At 39.4% G+C, this 24,638-nt stretch overlaps 2 protein-coding genes across 2 annotated transcripts in view; one reads left to right on the forward strand and one right to left on the reverse strand.

Moving 5' to 3' along the window:
• LOC126485140 (kinesin-like protein KIF14) overlaps nucleotides 1-24,638 on the forward strand; it is a 251,822-nt gene that overhangs the window by 80,961 nt on the left and 146,223 nt on the right. The window lies entirely within an intron of this gene.
• Nucleotides 992-19,692, reverse strand: LOC126485141 (uncharacterized). Its single transcript, XM_050108804.1, has 2 exons — nucleotides 19,531-19,692; nucleotides 992-1,991 (listed from the first exon to the last, which is right to left on the reverse strand). Exons 1-2 carry the CDS (start codon nucleotides 19,625-19,627, stop codon nucleotides 1,744-1,746), a joined length of 345 nt encoding a protein of 114 aa, XP_049964761.1. The 5' UTR covers nucleotides 19,628-19,692; the 3' UTR covers nucleotides 992-1,743.

Below are 24,638 nucleotides of genomic sequence, written 5' to 3' on the forward strand. Positions count from 1 at the left end.
TGCATAAGTATTATTGTATCCAGTCTTTTGCTTGGTATCAAATTCCATAGTTTTCCAATTTTTGTATCAGTCTTTCGTGGGCCATGGTGTCGAATACTTCGGGTAAGTCTGCTAGCACTGATGATGCTACACAAACATCACTGCTCTCAGTTGTTAAGTGAAGGTCTTCGGTTACTGTATTGCCCTTGGTGAGAGGTAGTGCCTGAAATTTGGTATTCTCGGCACACTCTTGATGTTGTGGATCTCAGAATACTGAATTCCCTAACAATTTCTGGAGGGGAATGACCCCTGTGTCTAGCTCCAACTACCATTCCACATTCAAAGTCCGTTAATTCCTACCGTGCGACCATAATCACATCAGAAATATTTTCACATGAACCACCTGAGTACAAATAACAGCTCTGCCAGTGCACTACCCTTTTATACCTTGTGTACCTGATACTACTGCCATATGTGCATATCACTGTCTCATGACTTAAGTCATGTCAGTGTATACTCTGATGTTAATAACAAGGTTGTTGTTTCTTTCAAAATATCATATGAATTATGTGTGTGACATTGTCTATTACTGTAATGCCCCAATGACAACAGATTATTGTTGTGGTTGCTGCTGCTCCTGTTGCTGTTATTTGTAGTTATTGTCTGCACAGTAATGCACAAATGTTTCACTTGAATTTAAAGAGAATCAGTTCTGGTGGCAAGGATGATAAAACTTACAGCACCATAGCATCTTTTGCTTTTAGCTCATTCACACGAAATGACTCACTTGGCGAACTGCAGACTTCTACAAGGCAGAGGAAGATTAATTATTTATTGATGGTGTAGAAACAATATATAGTGAAGTGGAAAGTAACAGTTGAGTGTGAATAATAAACTTTGGAAACTTTTTTGAAGATAATCTCCCTTTGATGGGATAATGCTTCTAAGAACTATGGGTAGCTTACTATAATACGCCAACAGGGAAATTTCATTTTTAGTTTTTTCTACTGTTTTATTGTAAACAGACTCAGGGATATATATATAAAATATTATACATAGAGTTAATGAAACTACAAACCAGGTATGTGCATCATCTGCAAAATAAAAAAGGATACTTTTGCTCATGGGTTTTTTTTACTCCTTTTGAACATCACTGAAGATGAAGATGCAGTTAAAATTTATTTACCTTGATGGTTCAGAAAGAGGCTTCATCAAAAGTAGGGGAAATGTAAATCTGTCACTTTTTGGGAGCACGAGAATGACTCAGTGTATCATTCTATCAGCTCTCAATAATGTACACTTTAAAATATGTTACAGAACACAAATAAAATAAAAAATGCTAAACCAACTATGACAATTGTCTCATTCTATACAAGTATTCAGTCTGTTAAGTAAATGACTAGTGTTTTGAAGTCTTATTGGACTTGGAATGTAAACAGTTTAACACACACACATCCTGGTCAAAGTCAGTTAAATTCTTAAAAAAATATCATGTTATTGCACTTGAACGTACTGAAAAGCATCTTTCAGACTTACATTAACCATTTTCATGAATATCATTCTCGAATTATTTACATTCTTCACCAGGATTGTAAGAGACGGTAGTAAAATTTCAAACAAGTTCTAGATTGCATTGTTAATTATCCAGTGCTACAATAAAGTTACTGGAATTGTCTTATTCAATGGTATTCCTAAAAAAAATTATGTACAAGTAGTATTAAAATACAAATTTACAACGCCTGCAGAGGTAGTTCAACTATGATTTTATTTGACTTTGTGCTGATCCTGTGCCTGAATGTTTAATTCTGCTGTTTTTTGTGAATGTTGTTCAGGATTATCAGTCTCTTCCTCAATACAGGCATCATTTTTGTGATCTTGACGAGATTTACTTCTAATGTAGGTGGACAGAGGTCTGCGTTGCTTTTCTTGACATATAGGACATGGCTCCTTTGATGCTTTTGCTCCAGAACAAGAAGCCTTGTTTTTATTTGTCCCTGCAGATGCTTTGCTGCCTGCAAAAAAAAAAAAAAAAAAAAATAAATTGAAATAGCAAATGGTATATGCTGATTGTACAATACATACAAACAACAGATAGAGAAGGATTTATTAAGGAAGCAAATTTTCACATCTCTCCAGAGACCAATACCCTTTGGACAGAAAGAAGAAATGAAGGAAATTTGATTGATGAAGGAAACAGGTTACTTATAAATAGTGGAAAATTCTATAGTCTTTCCTGATTATATTGATATATAAATTATAGGGTTTCAAATGAAAAATGACCTATTATATACCAATTTTAAAGTTACGGTCATGTATGCCACCACGCCCCCTTTATTTCTGTTACATAAACTAGTATTATTTCGTAAAGGACTGTGAACTTTGTTTCCAGCGATTATATGTATGATACATTGTATATGTTGGTAACAGTGCAGCTTTCTAGTGTCTGTAAATGATTCTCTTTGCTAGTATTTACTTTTGTTTTGCTGAAGCAGTTTGTTCACATGTTACTGAATGTTTGTTACCCAAGTGCTAGATATATTTGTGGCAGTACACATCCTTTAATGTACAATAAATACAAACTATCCCACGCGTCAAGAAATCCAATAAAAGGAAATTCCGTGGTACCCAGTTCACAAACAAAACAAGCCACACTGTTGAAAGTAACCTATGTTCTTCAGAGAAGAAACTCCCACATGGCACGCTTCCTATTGATTCAAATTTTTGTGTTAACAATGACGCTGATTTGTAGTGGATATGTTGTTGTTGATGTCTGATAAAGGAAGTGGTGAAATGTAAACAGTGTTATGGTGTAGGCTGTCTGGAAATAACTGAACAACAAAGTAGCAGGAAGGGTTTAGCATCAAAATTAGTTGTTCTGTGTAGATCCTGCAATAAATCTACCTCAAAAATGACTTTGAACATTGTGCATCATTCATATGATGTGAATTTGAAGTTAGTGTATGCAATGCGTGCAACAGGAAAAGGAAAAAAATGCTGTTCAAACATTTTGTGGTTTGACAGATCCTCCTCCTCCTCCCAGTAGTTTCAGCAAATACATAAAAATACTTTTAGGTACCTTGACGGTTGTGTCTAAAGTATGTATGAAACATGCAGTAGAAGAAACTGTAAATATTAGTGGAACCAGGAACATTGCTGTTGCACTTGATGGGACATGGCAACATCGAGGACATCGTTCCTTGAATGGTGTTGTAAGTGCTACTTCTCTGGAGAATGGGAAAGTTGTTGATCTTGAGTGCTTATCTAAGTACGGCCACACCTGCCATGGTAACACTGAAGGACATATTGAACATTAGGATGGTTGCAGTGGATGTATGGAGTGTGATGGAGCTCTAGAAATATTTCAGAGGTTGGTGCCTGTTTATAATGTTAGATTTACGAAGGACCTAGGTGATGGCGACTCTAAAGCTTTCAATAAAGTTAATGAGTTCAATGTTTATGGTGATACCTTGGTAACAAAACTGGAGTGTTGTGGACATGTGCAAAAGAGGATGGGTGCTAGATTGAGGAAGCTACGAAGAGAAATGAAAGAAAAGTTGCTATCTGATGGAAAATCTCTGTCTGGCCAAGGCAGATTGACAGAAACTGAAATAGACCTCCTTCAGAGTTATTATGGACTGGCAATTAGACGAACTGCACCTCTGAATGATGTTGCAGCAATGAGAAAAGCTGTATGGGCCACCTACTTTCTTAAGTTGTCCACAGATGACCACCCTGTCCATGGACTTTGCCGTAAAGGAGCAGATTCTTGGTGTGGTTACCGAAAAGCAAAAGGAAATGGTCAAATTTACCATCATAAGCATTCTCTTCCTGAGCCTGTTATGAATGAAATAAAACCAATTTTTAGAGACCTAAATGACCCTGTTTTGCTTAGTAAATGTCTTCATGGGGCACTCAGAATACAAATGAAAGTTTCAACCATTGCATATGGGAAAGATTACCCAAGAATGTTTTTGTAGGACTAAATATATTAAAAGTTGGTGTATTAGATGCAGTGATATGTTTCAGTGATGGAGTGATAGGAAGGTTGGAAGTCCTGAGAAATTTAGGCATAAAATGTGGCTTTAATATGGAAGATAAAGTACTTGCGTGTGATAGGTAACGGTTGTATGAAGCTGAAAGAGCCGCTCTTCAAGTTACTAGAGAAGCAAGAAGTGCTAAAAGGAATGCCAAGAGGAAGCTTGAAGATGGAGAAATGCTGCAGGATGAAGACAATGCTTCAGAAATGTTATGAGGCACAGTTTAATTGGACTCATATCTTCATTCGCAATTTCCCGCAAGTAGTATTTTTCAGACTTCAGGTACAAATATTTCCTAAAGTTTATAAAGCATTGCTCTAATTTCTTTGCTGTAACTTGCAATAGTCCATACTTATGTAGGAGACCTAAGCTTTATTGCAGAATCAACTAAATATAGAAAAAGTAACGTTTTTATTAGGAAAAAAATATAAAAATTAAAATGTAAGATGTGATATTTTTTTATCCTTGTAATATACATAATAGGTGGAATTAAATACGTCTAGTACCTCAGCCATCATGTCATGCATATCTGTTAAAAATTTGGTCTCCTCCAAATGTATAACATTGGATTGAATGGTACCTCAATTTGAGGAAGCATTTTGGAAACAAATTGCATCAATTTCTTTGTAATTTTTTTTAATAACCCTAAGCAGGTTCAAAAATATCCAAAATACTTTTAATTTATTTAGGAAGTGTGGTGCATTACCTGATATAAAAAAAAAATCTGTAAAACATGTATGTTATGAACAGTGCCTGAAAGAAATAGGTATTGATTTTTACATAATACTGAGCCGGAAAGTACCCTGTATCCTTAAGAGGCTGGGATAAACTGTGCACTATGTAATGCTGACATTTGAAGAGTGCCTCCATTTCAAAGATTTGAAGCCTTGAAAACTAGTAGTGTCTTGTATCAGTTCCCAACCTCCATTTGCCTGGCTACTGCATCTTTACCTGTATCTCCACCATAATCTTCCATTTGATCACTGATTCTTGTTAATTTTCATCAAACAAATTTTGATATGGTAAGAACATAGGAAATGAAATGGAAGAAGGCAGCCACTCACTATTATATCCTTGTGCAGTGATCCTAACAGTATTGATTTTATTAAATGGTGCACAGTTAAAGCAACTTTGTTCCTCATAAACAGTTAGAGGAATTATCATAAAGTGTTGCACATTAAGAAGAATTATTAGTGAAACAGAAAGAGTAGACAGTCTTCAGATGCTTTAAAGACTTTATCATTTATTTGAAGATATACTTGCAAAGCATATTACTGCAACTGAAAGGGGAGTGTTACATGTGTAGCTTATAGTTAGTGCCAAATAAACATTTGGATTTCGTAATATGGAGGAATCTGAGGTAGCATGCTGATTTCTTTTTGAGTAAACAAAAATCACATCTAATGTAATTGCTTTTATTGTCTGCAAATAAATGGTTTTCATGATGAAATATTAGCTGCTTTGGTATATTAAATGTTTCTGGGAAGAATACATTACGTGACGGTATCTCTGATGTTCTGTAACGTAGGATAATGGTTTGGTGAGACACTACTGTCTGTGCTTAGAGAACATCACTGTGAGAATTCAGAATTGTTGCAAAAACATCATATGCAGAATTTCATAAAGGCAAGCACTAAGTGAAAAAACATTCGTCTGATTATGAAATTCGATATATATGCATCTTAGTGCTCAGTGAGCTCGTCATATTCAAGGTACTTTATTTTGTGCAGTGTAATCATTTACACTGTTCTTCACCTAAATTGCCTCATTACAAGTTTACATTTCTCTAGCTTTTGAATTTATAAGTACATTTCAGAAACAAACACAATCTAAAGTACAAAGCCACAACTTTTGTATGTTTATCACTGTTGGTAGTAGAGAAACAGGCTCTCTTATGCAGCACTAATCTTCTAATTTATTAAGACCTGATTGTTTTTATCATTGATTATAATTGTAGTTGGTTTCTCAGTGATTATTTGCCTTTATATTTTATAAAGTTTTGCTGGGGTAATTTATGATCAACGGTGTTAATTTAAGAGGTGATAAATAAAGTTCTTGTATAAGGTCATGTGGCATGTACCTGCAAAGGCGTTTAATAATATCTGGTAAACCGAACATTAATTTCATGAGTTTTACCTTACTTTTTACATGTGTAGATAATGTGCCTTCAGCCAAGGACAAATATGCTCTCTTTCAGAAAGAGAGAAGAGACTTTTCTATTGATGGTTACATCTTTTTCAATAAGAATGAACATCTCTAGCTACATCATCCATTAATGAGTAACTAGATAGATTCTGCTCAAATGGCAGCACTGTGAAAGTATATATGTAAGTACACTCACGTGATTCGTGTGCAGTCATTATTTTGCCATTCCTAACAGTCTGATGTGATTTAGTGAAATGCGGAATAAGGGCATAATTCCTTTTTAAAAATTGATGGATGACTCTCTCACTATAATTAAGTAATGCTCCTGAGAGTTTCAACATAAACACAAAGGAAGTAAGCTAGTGGATTAAAAAACTTCCTTCCCATTCAAAATAAAGAACAGCTTACAAAGGAAAGATATAATGGATCAGAATGCACAGTCTCATTAGCCTTTGTTGATAAAATTACTTTACTCAAAACTTTGCAGGAGAACTGCATCTATGTGCTACATATCTACACCGTAGTATTGCTGTCTTGTTTTAATTAAACATAGTTTCTGGAAGAGTCTGTATGCAATAGTGTTGTCCACAGTGGCACTTAAGGCAGGCCACTACAAGTACAGCCAAAGTGAATAAATATATTGAGGTACAGTTTTCACTAAGTACAGTGCTCAATATAGCAATTTTTTGACATATGCAACGAAGTTTTAATGTTCATAGCTGCCTTATTGTGCAACTATATACTTTTCCTGTGACATTGAAGAGAACCTTCAAATAGCAGTCAAACGACATGACATGTGGAACTTGATCAAACAGTAGCAAGGTAACAGCACTGCAAATCACTGCCATGCTATCTGGAGAAGAGATCCCTCAAACAGTCCATTTTACAGTACTAAATCTAAGCAACGTATAATTCGAGTACTGTTCCTGTTTGACTATCGTGTCAAGTGCCACAAATGTTACCCTTAGCATTGATACATGCTGTAAAGTGATTCTGGGTTGATAACACTGCACACTGAATTTCATCTGAACTTACAACACAGGCCTTATCTTCAACTCGGTTTTCCTTGCAGACTTCTAATTTTAATTTTCTCTACAGATGCATGACCAGAGATATTATGGTGAGCATGCAAACTGTTTTGTTTTCTCCATATGACCAAAACAATGATCTCCAAATTTTCTGTTCAAGTCTTTAATTATGTCTGCAGAATGGGTGGTCATATTGGTACCACTCACTTTGCGTTATGTGTAGGGGGGATGTCTTCCAGTTAGAGTGGCAGCATCTCTAGTAGTAAATAGATTTTTCCGACTCTCTAGTATCCCATGAAGTGGGTAGCAGTGATGCAAATTTTGAAAACTCCAGACAACACATTAGCAGACAAGAGTCTTTGCTTATCCCCTTCTCTCAATCAATGTGAACTATCTTCCTTGCATCAGTTTCTGTTACTCAGTTGTGTATTTGACTCTTCACAGTTCAGTTGACAGATTTATTTTAAATAATATTTGCAAAGACAGATAATGGGGATTTGGCATGATATGGCTACCTTCCAGCATACAGCCACACTACTAAGTGTGGTATCTTTCTCCATAAACAAAAATTGTGTCCGTTTTTTTCAACTGTAATATTTATTTAAAAGTCTGAATAGCTTCGTGAGCAAGTTGTCTGATCACTAGTCTGATCACAACAACAGAAGAGCACAAACTGATAGTCACAAGTAAACACATGAACCATACCTGTGTTACATGTTTACTTATATTAGGTGCAGTAGGGCAAACATACTGTGGTTTCAAGTCTTGGTCATCCTCCATGTGCTTGTCACCATGATGGCCAGTACGAGAGCTCTCAACACAATATGTTTAACTATTACCTTGGAAGCAATGGAAGAAAAATATTTCACTTGTGTAATGATTTTGCTTGTTCTTCTAACAATAAGGTATACCTCTCACTTTCAAGGCCTTCTGTTTGGTTTAACATGTATTTTATTATGTTCATGTGCCTTGAAAACTTGTTCCATTAACATAATCAGTTCTTCCTCCTGGGTTGGAAAAAAGAAATCGGTGATCAGCTTGAATCTGAATTTTCTCTTATTTTGTACTTATTTCATTTTCTGTCATGCTGTACTGGCATGGATTGTATACCGAAATAGTGGAAAGTGCATCATAGAGCCACAGTTCACAGAACTGGTGCACTGCGTGTTCAGTTATCTGCTTTTGGTCTGTCTCCTCCACAGTTTCCATCATCTCGATTACTGACACACAAGGAATTGGACACAGTGTAGTATATGTATTTGCTGTCAGTAAATTAACTGATAAGGACCCCTTTATCTACATGTTGTTGGATACAGAAATTGAGCCTAGTTGCTTCAGTTTTTTTCCCAGCCAAAGTACTTGTGACATTTGTTTTGATATAAATCCAGTAATGGACCTCAAAAATTTACTAACCAGGTAATTTCAGTCAGCATGACCGTCTTCAGATCTGAGTGAAACCAGTACATTACATAATTCAAGTAATTGCATATATCATGTTAATCAACCATACAAGCTTTGTCACAAAATCTAAAAAAATTTCTGACTACCATAGATACTATTATGTCAGATGTGTTGCTTCTTGAGAGACATGAGGTATACTACCATGCTGCAAAGGGTGACTTACTTTGAGAGTGCAAGCACATAACTTGTCACAGCATATATGTCACGTCTATGAAGTGTGAACATATCTTTAATAATAGTGTCCAAGATACTCGGAAAAATTTTCAGATTTTGTAACAAAGCTTGTATGGCTTATTAGTGTGTGTGTGTGTGTGTGTGTGTGTGTGTGTGTGTGTGTGTGTGTGTGTGTACTGGATTCACAGGCGTGGAGACGGTCATAACTGAATCAAGTACCAGTAGACCCAAATAATTTACACCGACTAACATAAAAACATACATTACAGTTGTTCAATATAAAAGTGATTCTATCTTCATAAATATTACTTTAAGGAAGAAAAGAAATTTATTTGTGAAAAACTATAAATAAATTTTAGTGTGTTATTAATACAAAAATGAATGAAATATCATTGGATACAACTGACTCTGAGAAAGTGTCGCACATTTTTAAAAAAATAGCTTTGAAAACAAGAAAAATATGATTTTCCATTGTGCTTAATGGATCTTATTGACTCCAGTGGTACTAGGAAAGTAGTAAGAGAAGTGTAAGTAATTTTACATTAGATGTTGAACACAATAAGCATTAAAGCTCAAAACTGTGTAATTACTGCATATGTATTGAAGCACCGTATCTCACGGCGTGCGAATTGCACAGACTTTATGCATCTAGTATTTCGGCTTGAGAGATTTAGCGACTTGCAAAAACTTTACACTTAATTTCTTACCTTTCTGAGGCTTTTTCTAGCTAGCACCCCAGGCAATATAATTAAGGAAAAAAGTTTGTCGCTTACTACATTTCCGCTGTCTGGCAGTCAAACTTAAGTATCATGTTTTAATTTATTGCCTCTTTACTACCGACTCTAGTCAAAGCATATTTTGCAGACAGTAGCTACATACACCCCTGAATGAATGCATCCGCAAATTGATAGCATTGCACAACACACAGGTCAGGAGATATGTCTTAAAAATTGAGATAAACTAGCTTTCACTTAAAATTGAGCACACCTGTCCAGACTATACTCATAAAGTGTATGGTACTTATAGCAAACTTTAAAAAAAACTGTTTTATACATGGAAGTTCGATTCTTTGAAGGAGATGGTGGGTTGGGGGGGGGGGGGGAGGGGGGAGAGAGTTGGTTAATGACACAAATAATGCAAGTAAGCAGTTTACGAAGGCCGAGTGGAATCGTACTTGGATTATAGAAGGCAGTAATGAACGCTGCATGGTATTATTCGAAAACAACTTCCCCGTGTTTTGTTATCAAGTGTCTCATGAGGCAAATTTTCCTTGGAGTAATGGATGGTGTGTGGCACGAAAGAAATTTCTTTCGTAGGTCATCGTTGCGGCTTGAATAACTGTGGTAATGAGGACAGTTGTAACAGTGATGTTTAGTGCTTGCGTTAATTGCCCTTTAAGGTAATAGGGCCATTAATTTTATTAAACACACTAATTACTTAAACATTCAAGACTGCTTGAACACGTATTCGGCGTAGAAAGCTTTGTTGTCGCGCCTGCGATAGTACGATGACGCCTTTCGAGTGTCCAAGGTGAACCGGTGGTTGTGTTTTATCTGTTGTTGTTGATAATAAGAAGTACTTTTTCCACAAGGCTGCGCATCGCGCAATATTTTTTTATGCCTGTGACAAAGTAAAATGACCTTTTTAACCTCTAGATTTAAGTATGACGTTTACATCTATTAAAATACACGGACGTTTCCAGTAAAAAACAGTTAATTGTGCACTGGAAGCTATTTCGTACTGCTTGAATTGTAATGGCGACAACATTTTTACAAAATGCCAGTTTTTCCGCAGAATAGCAACGTATGTCTTTGCACAATAATTGTAGTCCAACACTTAACGTAAATTTTTAGTGCGATATGGTCCTCAGCTGCGATGAATTTTTTGAATGATTTCTTGAAGCCTTCAGTTGCCATTTTCTTTATTTCCTGTACGGTTGTACAATTTCGGCCTTAGGCCATTTTCAAGTATTTTATGGATGATTTTTTGGTAACAGATTGTCATATATGTCGTTGCACATATGACATCTTATGCTGATAAATTCGAAATAATTTATGAGCATAAGATGTCATAGGAGCAACAACGTATATGACATAATCTGTTACCCAAAAATCATCCATAAATTACTTGAAAACGGCCAGAGGCCGAAATTGTACAATCGTACAGGAAATAAAGAAAATGGCAGCTGAAGGCTTCAAAAAATCATTCAAAAAAACTTAACGTAAACGTTGATGGCAGCCCTTTGACAAAACATCCACTTACGTATGAGAACTACCTTCAGTGGAGTTTGCCTCTGAGGATTATTAGTTCGGTAACCGGCATTCTTATCAGTAAAGATAAGTCCACACATTTATGTAGATGATTGGTGAAAGAAATAAGCAACCAGCAACAAATTTTATTTTTCCAAGTACTTCAATCCACAGCCACGAAGCTCAACCAACATTATCGTGGACTAAATAATATAGGTAATTGTTTATCTCTACAGACAGTATGCATACACACAGAACATACTTCTTTGAGGAACGAATGGCTTCCACATGTAACACTCGCGTTAATACATATTTGTAGTAATTGGACAAACTGTGAATTGCGACCTGCCCTACTATAAATAAGCCCTGCTTTGGTATCCAGTCGCTCAGAATTCTCTTGCAGATTATTGCATATAAACTGCAAATGATGGCTAAAGCTTCTTTTTTGTAACTACTGCAAATAACCTGTCGCAATTCCCTGAGAGATGCTGGAAGACAAGGACATCCTTAATCGTCTTTCCGGCATACACCAGTGGCTGGATAATATTTAAACTAGATGATTGTGAATGCCTAGAAATAATGCGTTCTTTCATCCTCAAGTTCATCAAACGTATCCTGGAAATTTTATACCTTGTGGTTTATGGCAGTGTCCACTTGGAAGACAGTACTTGCTGGAAACAACAAGCTACATAAAATGTTTTATGGACCTTAGCGGCTATGTTTCCTTTCAGCGAGTCCGTATGACTCCCTGAAAATCATAACGTGACCAGCCAAACTATTGGAGAAGTTAACCACGCATACGAGTGGAAGAAGGCAGTCTAGATCATGAATGTGGAAGTCGGTGCACCGGAACATATTGTATTAGTGCCCTCTAAATTGTGACATCTGGAATAACAATGCTGTAGATGGGCAATTTGGCTTTGCGTTAAGAAATCCTGGTTCTTGGACAACTAAAAGACGACATTGCCAACCAAATATCCCACAGGGAACTGCAAGGGTTTAGCGGACAAACTGATGCAAATGACTGAAGCGTCAAGTAGACCTACTGAGCAGAATACCTCAAGTAAACAATCACTACTTGGAGCTTCTCGCGTCAGTCCGATCGTGTTACATAGAATTATTATAGCCTAACTATGTTTAGTATTGATACAGGGTGGTCAGAAACAATTTGGAAACATTGTAAGGATGTTGCAGGGGAAGGTGTGCTGAGAAATAATTGCTAAGAAAAAAATTCAATACCTTGCGCCGTTGCAGAGTTATTCCAGCATTGAATTTAGCCAATCAGGTCGTTGCACGCGCAAAATCAAGCACTTCGATGCGCTAAAATGCGGTAATGCATAGGCATCTGTGGTCCGTTTGTTACATGTTGAAATGCTCATTACCAGTTAAAAAGGTGCCATTTCGGAAATTATAAATTTAAACTAGGTGAGCAAAAGCTACGTTTGTTCGGCTTGAGAAAACCAAACGAAAAATACGTTTGGCGAGACCGCCTCTGACAGTGTCTGCTCACGCCTTGACCAAATAGGCTAATTTCTATGCTAAGTTACTCAGAAACTGCGTAACGTATCATATTTTTCTTAACAATTGTTTCACAGCACAACCTACACTGCAACACCTTACAAGCTTTTCAGGGTGTTTGTGTTTAAATTCTCGTAAATGGAAATGCTAATTGTTTACGTTTGCTGTGGACAGACTGGTGGTAGATAACGAGGGATATGTATTTCATAATGTTCATTTGTGCTTTTGCATCAGCCCAGAGTCCTTCAAAACCATTGAGCTTCATTCGGAGAACGCAATGCAGTAAATAAGTGTGGAGAGATTCCCATAGTTTGTGCCGTCACTAATGTTATTGAGGTCACCATAGAAAGTTAGAGAAGCAGGGTTTACGTTTAGAGTTCGAGAACCGGTGAAGGCCATATAAACGTTATTGTTGTGCATAATTACGTGTTATATTTATTTTTCGTTATTCTCTTATTATTGTGTGTTAAACTGAAAAAAATTACAAAATTATCAGTGTACTGCAGGTTTCATTGCTGCAACACCCACCAGTATCTACCTGCGACTTTAGTTGCTTTCTAGTATAGTGTTTAGCAGACAGTTCTGAGTCTATGCTGACACGACACGAGATACAGTAGGTCTAGAGCCCGCTGTTGACACCAACAAAGTGGAAATAGACCACTTGCCCTAGCAGGAAGCCTGTATATATCGTATATTAATGACCTGACAGACAATATGAGGCAGTCGAATGAAAACGAGACAGTTGGAGAAAAGTTATGATAGTGAGTGCACGCTTAGATTTTTTGTCGTGCAAACTATGACGTCAACGTAGAGTGTGTCAGTTGTTGCTATAGTTCCTTAATCAACTGAATGGCATGCGCAATTTTTAGACGAACGCTTTCCAGGTGCTCCATTTATATGAACTGCAACTTCTTGTAGTTGCCCTAAAGTGATGTGCTATGCACTGGTGTAAACAAATATTTTAAAACATTTTAAGTATATTATTATTAAAATCGTAGGAATTCGTGCCACGTTAAAAGCGGAGATGGCAGCAAGTTATATTTGGGAATGGGAGGGACAGGAACATTCTGTAACTCCTCCCTCCCACAAGAGAACCCTGGGTCCATTAAGACTTCAATACATAAGAGGCAGTGAAATGAAAACGAGGAAAAAAGTAAATAACTCTTATTTCAAAAGTAATCGCAATAATTGCTAATACATTAAACCACTGTTAGATACAACGGGCAGTAGCTTCATGGAAAATGTTTGCAGTTGCCTACGGAACCATGATTGTACCCAGGCGTGCATGTCTTCGTCCGAAGCAAATCGACGGCCACGAATGCCTTTGGCCCCAAAAATATGGAAATTATTTAGGGAGAGATAGGGACCGTATAGATGACGTGTAAGGGCTTCCCAGGGAAACTTATGCAGAGTACTCCAAACCTTGGCAACATGTGGGCGGACGAAGAGGGTGCACGCAATCGTGATTCTGTAGGCAACATCAAACATTTTTCTGTGAAGGCAATTACCATCTTGTCTCACAGTGGGATAGATTTATTAACAGTTATGACGACTACCTTTGAAATGACACATACTTGCTTTGTATTTTCCCCCCGATTGCCTCGTTTTCATTTGCCTGCCCCCTTATAGTATCCAGAACGAATATTTCTCTCGGCATCGGAGTGTGCGCTGTTTTGAAACTTCCAGGCAGATCACAACTGTGTGGCGGACCGGAACTCGAGCTCGAGTCCTTGCGTATAGCAGCCAAGTTGTTTCTGAGTTGTCTATCCCGACACGACAAACAAGACACCCTCACAGCTTCAGTTTGCCAGTACCGTCAAGGTTAGAGTTTGAGTACTGATCTGCTCACAGTTTTAATCAACGTGGACGTTTCTGTATTAATAGTAATCTGATTTTTTGCGGGTGATAAAACTGTGCCCAAATATCACGTCAGATCTTGATAAAATTGCACAATAGTGCAAAAACTGACGATTTTCTTTAAGTTCAGAAATATAAAAGTGTACACTTCACAAAACGCAAAAACGTAATAATCAAGGTCTGCAATATCAGTTGGAGTTAGTCAAGTCGTACAAATACCTCGTTGTAACAATTAGTGGAGATATGAAATGGCATCACATAGGCTGGTTCGGAAGTAAAGTTGGTAGCAAACTTAGCTTCATTGCTAAAATACTGAGAATATGCAGTCAGTCTACGAGTTGAAATTTTAAGCGATTAATTTTTTGTTTGTTTGCAGGTACATACAGAAACGGACAGAAGTATTCAAATCTATGGATATCCATCTTTATTTATGGAAATATATAGTACAATCAGCTACAAATTTTACATATTCACATACACCTTTAACTTTAATCCAAATAAATACTCTTTTTGATTAATTTTTCTTTTGCTACGAGTATGCAAGACAAGAGGAGATGTTGAGTCATAATGTTGAAGTAATGGATACAGAAGGCGAAAATATTTGTTATACCATGAGTCTACGAACGCGTTATGTCATGTTTTAAACAAACACGGCACACGAATGATAAGAATACATGCGTATTATTCAACATGTGATTTCCCGAAATAACATTACGTTACCTTATAACATAAGTACTCAAACGCAATCTGCAATATAGCAGCAAATACAATAAACAATGGAAATGTTGTCGTTTGTACCTTCAGAACGCGTTCGTGTCTGCTGTCATAACAGTACACAAGCAAGTTCAGTTACGAGTGTCCACAATCCAAGTGGGACGAAAAGTAGAAGAGGCGACCTTAGAGGAGAGAACAATCATTTTGCGTATGCATGAAAAGTAAAGAAATTGGAGAAGCTGTCCACAAAAATCCGTCCACTATGTGGTGCGGCCTCCAACGTTGTAAAACGAGGAATAACGTAGTGAATCAACCTAGGACAGGTGCTATGTTAAAATTTACTTCAACAGATACAAGACATGAGCTGAAAATGCCGAAGCAAAATTCCAGCATATCAGCAACAAAAATTAGAGCAGGAAGAACATCTTGGGAAGATGGTTCACGAAAACAGCAGTTAGTAGTGTTCTGATCAGCATTGGTTACAGTTCCAGAACACAAAGAAGAAAACCGTATGTAAGTAAAGCAAACAAGAACAAGCGGTTGGTATTTGCCAATGAGTACGTAACGAAGGAGAATGAGTTCTAGGATCGTAAGTTCAGTGTATACCTAAGTGCTAACCAGTTAAGGGTTGTCGTAAAAATATGGAAGCTAGGGTCAAACACGGAGGCGGCAGCGCAGTTGTGTGGCGTCGTATGGCGTTAATTGGTTTGGGTAAGCTTGCTTTTATTGATGGCAGCATGAACAAGTGTTTTTATAAAAACATACTACAAGAACATCTGTGCCGGCCGATGCGGCCGAGCGATTCTAGGCGCTTCAATCTGGAACCGCGCGACCGCTACGGTCGCAGGTTCGAATCCTGCCTCGGGCATGGATGTGTGTGATGTCCTTAGGTTAGTTAGGGGACCGATGACCTCAGATGTTAAGTCTTATAGTGCTCAGAGCCACTTGAACCAAGATCATCTGTACAGAAGTGCTCAAAAACAAAATCTTGGACGGAATTATTATTTCCAACAAGCTTACCTCAGAAGTTGCTAGGTTACGACTCGTCTATAACATACCACTTTAAACTCAAACACCAGCTCAGTCACCCGTCTTGTACCTGACTGAGAGTACATATGGTAAAGATTGGAAGAACCAGATAACACCATATCACAAGTAAAACAAGACTGAAAAACATTATTCTGCAAGAAAGAAATAATATTGATTCGGATGTAACCAGTAAGCATGTACATTCAATGCTAAGGCGTTATGCAGCAGTTAAAGGAACTCCATGAAAAGCAAATACTAGAGTCCTGTGCTTTCTTTATGTCAAAATGTTGGAAACTATATTTCAGTTTTCATTATGAAAATGTATTTATGTTTAATTTGAGTAAATACATCAGACATTAAAAATGAAAGAAAGATGTGTTGAAAACATAGGTGATTTCAGTGTGTACCAAACCTGGAGACATGAACCTGAAAACAAAAAATTGCTTGTGTAAGTTTGTTTTACGAGTTGATAATTAAAACCTTGTGATTACCCTTCCTACAAAGAAGACTGTCAAGAAAACACTTGTGCGAACCGTCCTAGAATATTGAAGAAATGCATCGGACACAGACCTCATCTTTTTTCCTTGCGTTTATTCCGTCTAGTACGGAGCCTGTTTTTTTTCTGGGTTTAGCAAATTTTATTTTACTACTTAAGTGTGTCAGGCGTCAAAGTGACCTCTAAGTGAGTGAAGCCGAGAGCGTCATGTCTCAGTCGCGTAAATTTTGTCCTGTTTGTGTTCATATTTTAACTGTTTGTATTATGTTCACTGTGAGGTGGATGTTGGGGACCAGCCGAGCATTTGCCCAAACGAGCATGGGAAATTGCCTAAAAATCACATTCAGGCTGGCCGGTGTACCAGCCCATGCCCATTCCCATTAATCCGCCGGGTGGATTCGATCAAGGCCTGGCTCATCTGTCTAGCAAGCTAGCTCGCAACGCTATACGAACTCTGTAGGATGCACAGACCAAGTAAGACTAACAGGAGATACAGAACGTATACAAATGTCAGTTCAAATGGTCAGGTTTATTTCATCCACGTGAGAGCGTCACAAAAATGCAGGGAAATGTGGACTGCAGACACGTGGAGAAAAATGCCAACTATTCCGCGAAAGTCTGTAAAGTTTCAGAACCAGTGTTACGTGAGGATTGTGGGAACATACTGCAGCCCGCACAGGATCTAGAATTTATTCATTTATTTAGCGTATGACATTACATATCAACAGCAACTAACAATTGTCGATTACATAATTTTACAAAATTTAATGGCTCAGGTGTCTGTCTGTCTGTCCGGTTGGTTCTGAGAAGAACCGTTGTGAAGCAGTTTCGCGTTCATGTTTAAGCCAGGAGATCTGTAGTAGATAAGTCTGGGCTTCCAGCACTGATAATCGTTTAGCACCACCCAGAGGATACGTGCAGCATAGGGTGTGCTGCGGACACGAGTATCTCGAAGACAAGATTATACTAATTACGGCGCACACAGAAGTAATTGAACAGCCATTGCTCCGCCTTCCATACGTAAATGGAACGGAAGGTATGTGGCACGATCCTCTTCTCAGAAATTAGAAACATATGGCTGTATATGAATTTAGATAAACGATCACGAACGTTCTGGCTGTTCAGAACCCATCTGGAGACACATATACAGAAGGAAGCAAACATTTCATGCCTGTTAGATATCTTCGCTAATTTACAAGACGCAAATGCGCAGTCAGTGCGCAGGCGCGGCTTCCATTGGTTGGGTGTAGTGTGGGAGAGCGGACTGCGCAGAAACGTACAGCCTCCGGCAAGGTTCCGCGCTGCGCGGCAGTGTTTACAGGATTCGTAACGAGGACACGCGGACCGCAGCCGCTCCGCGCCGCGTGCTGTCTCCAGAAATAGACGCTGGGCGCGCGCCGAAGGCCGGCCAGGGGCTCGGCCGCCGAGCCGAGCCGAGCCGAGCCTCCTGCTTTTCCAGCCAACCACCAAGCGCAGCACTGCGAGCTAATGAACCCGCAGCTTTCGGCCGTGAACTGGCCGCACTGGCACATCTCGTTCGCTCATATCTAACCCAAACACATCCCTCCCAACGTTTAACGATCTCGTTCTGGGATACTGCTGTTATTGCTAGTCTGGGAGTTTTGCCCATGGAAGGACCAACCGATTACGTTAAAAAGTCTTCAATCTTCAGAGTGTGAAGAACGTGTCGCGACGATATCCATAACACGTTGTACCCAATCTAGGCACGCTGCTTTCGGGAAATGCAGTGACGATCTTGAACAATCTTTTTGAATTATGTGTTTCAGCCAGACAACATAACCAGTTTCGACTTACTAGTTACTCGTTAGATGATTTAAGTAAGTCACGTAGTTACTCAACCAGGCGCAGAGAACTGCTCTCAATGTAAACACACATCTGCGTTTTGATTGTCGGAACTAAAAGGTATAGCTAACTATGTATCGTAACAATATAAAATTGGTGAATATTAAATAGTAAATACTATATAAGATCAAAAATGTTCACACTGTAAAACTGATTGTGAGAAAAGCCTTCCCAAAATGAGAACTAGTAAAAAAAAATCCTAGTTGCTGGTTTACATAAGCTAAACGAGTATTAGGAGCATGATATAAGACGCCCGTCTGCAGACGCGATCCAACAGCAGCAAACTTGTAGCTGGCGAATATTGTATACGCCATTTTCCTCAATTTCAAACAGATTCGTCATGTGAGTTTCGTGACAGCAATCATAAATAATGAAACTTCAAGTGCAGAAAGAGACTCTGAACGGATTCATGGATTTGGGTTACGCCCACGTCATTGGTTCTCCTGTTAAAAAAATACTTTCCCTCAATTTGACTTTGACTCTATCTAAAAACCTAAACTGTTTCCTTTTCCAGATGTCTTCTACCTGATCATGAATTTGTAATTGCGACTTCAGAGAATCGAGATGTTTGTAAACGCACCGTGTCGAGTGCGTGTGTCCAGTCACGTACGCAGCACTCGCAGGTTTCGCGGTTGCCTCTCTCGATCTGGTAATAGACCATTAAGAAGTCTCTCTCTCCCGGCACAAAGTTGGAAATTACATTTCTACTTATTGCTGTCTACCTTAAACGACACTTGTTAGTAGCTGCAGCTGTGCTGTTAAAATCAAACACGCACGAAGCTGGGTACCAGATGACTGGATTTTCAGTTTGTCATGGAACATATTCGTTTACAGTATGTGCCCTTTTTTGCATATGGAAAGCGTATGGCACTGAAAGAACTCCGCCGTAGCAGAAGAAAGCAGATTTAGCAGTCAAAGGTGAAAACTCGTACCGGGCGAAATCCGCGCAGTACGAAAGGAGGCCATGACCGGTGACTGACCTTTGTGATCCTGCTGTGCCGTCCAAGTGTACTCGTATCCGCTGTGCTTGAGCGAGTGGTACGTGAATACGTCGGGGAGCGAGTTGTACACGTCCATTCTGGATGCCGCGGCGACCGCCACTGACGCCGGGTCCCAGTCACGCCTCTTTATCGCGTCGGCCGCGCTCAGGCTCCATCTGCTGTGTGTGTGTGTGTGTGTGTGTGTGTGTGTGTAGGCCGCTGGCGCGCTCGGATACTCTTCCGGCAACGGACTCGCTTTTCCACACTCGGGAGGCGGGTCACGCCGCCAGGGTTGCCATCTGATCATTACTGCAGCCAACGTTCTGGCTGTGATAGGCTGGTAGAAGCGACGTCCTTTCATCTTCTTCTCTATTTCTCAACTTAGTCCTAAAGATCACGTAGACTGGATGAAACAACTATCCTAACAGCGGAAACTAATTATAAGAGGCAGTGAGAATAAAAATGGACAGAAAAAGTATGGAAACTGTGTATTATTTCAGATGTAATCGCCATAACTATTAATACACTTATCGCTCTGAGAGACGAGACGGGCAACGCCTGCATGGGAAAATGTTTGCAGTTGCTTGCGGAACAGTGATTGTACCCAGGCGTGCAGCTCTTCGTCCTAAGTAAACCGAGGACAACGACGTCCTTCCTCAGGGCTCCAAAATATGGAAATCGCATGGGTACGGAATGGGACACTGTGGAGGATGTGTAAGGGTTTCCCTGACAGCCCGTCGGCCCGTCCACGCGTTGCCAATGTTCTTTCGCGTATGCTGAAGAAGTTTGACTGGGAAGCCTTTATACATTCTCCATACAGTCACGATCCCTCGCCATGCAATTCCAGTAGTTTTGGAGCCCTGAAGAAAGACATTCGTGGCCGTCGATTTGCTTCGGACGAAAAGGTGCGCGTGTGAGTACAATCACGGTTCCGTGGGCAACCGCAAACATTTTTCCGTGGAGGCATTGTACGTCTTGTCTTACAGTGAGCTAAATGTACTAACAATTACGGCGGTTACTTTTGAAGTAATACACAGTTTATTTACTACCTGCCTCGTTTTCATCTGACTGCCCCTTATGTATTGCAGTCTCATGTTCGGGGGGGGGGGGGGGGGGGGGGGCGAGGAAGGGGCGAATCACAGATTGTTACTGTCTCTCCCACTCCTAAATATAACTTGTCGCCACAACTCACTTTTAACGTGACACAAATGCCTTTGCTTTTAATAAAAATAAAATACTTTAAAATGCTTTAAAAGGTATAGCACATCGTATTAGGACAATGTTTAAGAAATTGCAGTTCATATAGAGTATTTGAAAGGCGTTCGCCTGGCAATTGTACATTTCGTTTAGTTGATTAAGGAACTACAGCAACAGCTGACACTCCAAACTTTGACATCATAATTTGCACAACAGAAAATCGATATATGCACTGTTGTCTATTATTAGTATTTCACTTAGCTCGACGACGGTGAATACGATTCTGTAGACTGATTATGCCAGCATTTATGTAAGGCAATTTTATGTCTTTCACTTGTTTCCCGCCCACATTCCGAAAGTCAACCTTTTATTTTTAAGTGTAGGCTCTTTCCCCTTTGTTGATTTCTTCAACTATATGTTGTCTGCCGGTTCTACTTGTGTACTCACTGACCGTATCGGGCATGTTATTAACAGCAGATACGGTCAGCCTATGAATGAGCTACTTTTGTTGGTGGGAAAGTTTTCTGCACGCCCATCCGTGCGGGCAGGCCTTCAGGAATGTAAGTTACCCTGTGGTAAACATAGCGTAATGACTCTTGTCCCTATTTTGATACGCACCTAACTTTCCTGGTGTTGTAGTCTTATCCTGAAAGTGTCTCATCCTTTCAGTTCATGATTGCACACGCCTGCAGCATTCATTAGACGGCGATTAAAGAAGTTGAACGGTTGGAAGTTCAAGAAATATTTGCGTTCATAGGTGTCCGCAAGTAGGGTTGCTGGAATCTGGAGTACGAAGTTTTTGTTCATATGTTGATTCGATAACCCTCATTTCTCGGGGCTATAATAAGCTTTTAATGTCATCTATAAATTAAGTTCTTATGGCATTAAGTGTCTTGAATCTGCGCAAAAAGACACACTGTACTCGCATTCGGGAAGATGACGGTTCAATCCCGCGTCCGGCCATCCTGATTTTGGTTTTCCGTGATTTTCCTAATCGCTCCAGGCAAATACCGGGATGGTTCCTTTGAAAGGGCACGACCGACTTCCTCCCCCATCCTTCCCTAATCCGATGAGACCGATGACCTCGCTGTTTGGTCTCTTTCCCCAAAAATGACAATTACAGAACCTACCTCTTCCTTGAACAATTTCTGTGGACTCCATGTGTTTGCATATGTCTGTGAGCTTGCAAGCCGCTCATAGTTTTTTTTTTTTTTTTTTTCGTTTCGGTAAACTATAGGTAATGGAGTGAAATGTACAGAAATAAACGTACATTCGGTTGAAAACTTTATTTTCCTTCATTCAAAATCTGGCCATTTCCACCAGTCATATTTGCCCCTGTGGTTTGACAAATGACCTCTTCCACTTGTTGTTTATTTCTTCCCCTTCTCCTCGTAAGTTACTCTGTGCGTCCATAAAAATATTGAAATTTCTTGTCTGATCCGTTACTTAGACCATTCAGTGCTACACATCTGTTTTTAGATCCCCGTGAGGTTATCAGATTTCTGTCGTGATTATATTTGAAAACTATGAAACTGAGCTTTTTCTTTCTTTCCTTTTGTATGTGACATCGAATTTTTAGCTATAGTCCTTGACAGTCCAGTTTCAGTACATCGCCACAGAGCACAAGGAAAGAATTTTGGTGAATGGCAGATTTCTTGTCTTTTGGACCCATAAACCACTGATTCCTTAAAGAACCAAACTCCCGTGTACAAAACAGTATCAAACGTCTGATTGCAAATGAGATAAATATTTGATGCTAAGCATATTATCGAGGAAAAACATTTAGGAAAGCTTTAAAATCTGCATGATGTTCGTTGGAACTCGCTAAGTTCATTCATTAGCAAACACTGGATGAACATAATCTGGGTAATTTCTCCTCCATTTTAAGTTAAAGGGTGTCATACAACGATAGAATTTTTCAGGTGTATTCAGTGACACATACAGGGCTATTACGAATGATTGAAGCGATTTCATAAATTCGCTGTAGCTCCATTCATTGACATATGGTCACGACACACTACAGATACGTAGAAAAACTCATAAAGTTTTGTTCGGCTGAAGCCGCACTTCAGGTTTCTGCCACCAGAACGCTCGAGAGCGCAGTGAGACAAAATGGCGACAGGAGCCGAGAAAGCGTATGTCGTGCTTGAAATGCACTCACATCAGTCAGTCATAACAGTGCAAAGACACTTCAGGACGAAGTTCAACAGAGATCCAACAACTGCTAACTCCATTCGGCGATGGTACGCAGCTTAAAGCTTCTGGATGCCTCTGTAAGGGAAAATCAACGGGTCGGCCTGCAGTGAGCGAAGAAACGGTTGAACGCGTGCGGGCAAGTTTCACGCGTAGCCCGCGGAAGTCGACGAATAAAGCAAGCAGGGAGCTAAACGTACCATAGCCGACGGTTTGGAAAATCTTACGGAAAAGGCTAAAGCAGAAGCCTTACGTTTACAATTGCTACAAGCCCTGACACCCGATGACAAAGTCAACGCTTTGAATTTTCGGCGCGGTTGCAACAGCTCGTGGAAGAGGATGCGTTCAGTGCGAAACTTGTTTTCAGTGATGAAGCAACATTTTTTCTTAATGGTGAAGTGAACAGACACAATGTGCGAATCTGGGCGGTAGAGAATCCTCACGCATTCGTGCAGCAAATTCGCAATTCACCAAAAGTTAACGCGTTTTGTGCAATCTCACGGTTTAAAGTTTACGGCCCCTTTTTCTACTGCGAAAAAAACGTTACAGGACACGTGTATCTGGACATGCTGGAAAATTGGCTCATGCCACAACTGGAGACCGACAGCGCCGACTTCATCTGTCAACAGGATGGTGCTCCACGGCACTTCCATCATGATGTTCGGCATTTCTTAAACAGGAGATTGGAAAACCGATGGATCGGTCGTGGTGGAGATCATGATCAGCAATTCATGTCATGGCCTCCACGCTCTCCCGACTTAACCCCATGCGATTTCTTTCTGTGGGGTTATGTGAAAGATTCAATGTTTAAACCTCCTCTACCAAGAAACGTGCCAGAACTGTGAGCTCGCATCAACGATGCTTTCGAACTCATTGATGGGGACATGCTGCGCCGAGTGTGGGAGGAACTTGATTATCGGCTTGATGTCTGCCGAATCACTAAAGGGGCACATATCGAACATTTGTGAATGCCTAAAAAAACTTTTTGAGTTTTTGTATGTGTGTGTAAAGCATTGTGAAAATATCTCAAATAATAAAGTTATTGTAGAGCTGTGAAATCGCTTCAATCATTTGTAATAACCCTGTACATAGATCCTGTCTGAAAAGTGTCTTGCAAATAGTTAATAGTAAAGAAGTAATAAATTAAAATGTGTGATGTCGAAGTTTTCTTTCGTGACATGTTAAACAGAAGCTAGTTCTCCGGGCATCAGAATGTGTATGACATCATACCTCCTGGACACTGTCGTAAGGTGATATAATTTCCCAGGTGCTTTCACTGGTATACGTGCATACTGTGTGCGAACTGGGTTGCGAATAGATTCGGTAGTAAAGATATAATAAATCAAAACGTCATGTCTGATGCTGAAGTTTTGCTGCATGAACGGCGAAAATGTACTTAGCGATAATTTTTTTCCGTTCTTTATTTTGTGGGTGTTGTCGGCGAGAAAAAGTTTCGTAGTTTGAAATTAAGCGAAGACAGTCACAAGTACTAGGCGCGCGCGCGCGCGCGCACACACACACACACACACACACACACACACACACACTGTATCACTTATCTTATTGTATTAAACTGTGAACATAAGATTAAACCTCTTAATAAGCTGATCATGACAGCATTTTAAATTTTCGTCTTCGGCTAATTGCGCGAAGTACTGAAAATCAAATTTTTGTTACTCATGGAAGCCGTTAGACAATCTACGACTGGTGCAGAGTTC

This window comes from Schistocerca serialis, chromosome 6 (assembly GCF_023864345.2).
Source record: "Schistocerca serialis cubense isolate TAMUIC-IGC-003099 chromosome 6, iqSchSeri2.2, whole genome shotgun sequence".
Taxonomy (NCBI): domain Eukaryota; kingdom Metazoa; phylum Arthropoda; class Insecta; order Orthoptera; family Acrididae; genus Schistocerca; species Schistocerca serialis.

Bases quoted from the DNA above. Each gene is read 5' to 3' on its own strand.
- LOC126485141 (XM_050108804.1), bottom strand. From the start codon at position 19,627: ATGGACGTGTACAACTCGCTCCCCGACGTATTCACGTACCACTCGCTC. The intron at 1,992-19,530 runs GTCAGTCACCGG...TTTTTTTTGCAG, and splicing joins GGCACAGCAGGATCACAAAG to GCAGCAAAGCATCTGCAGGG.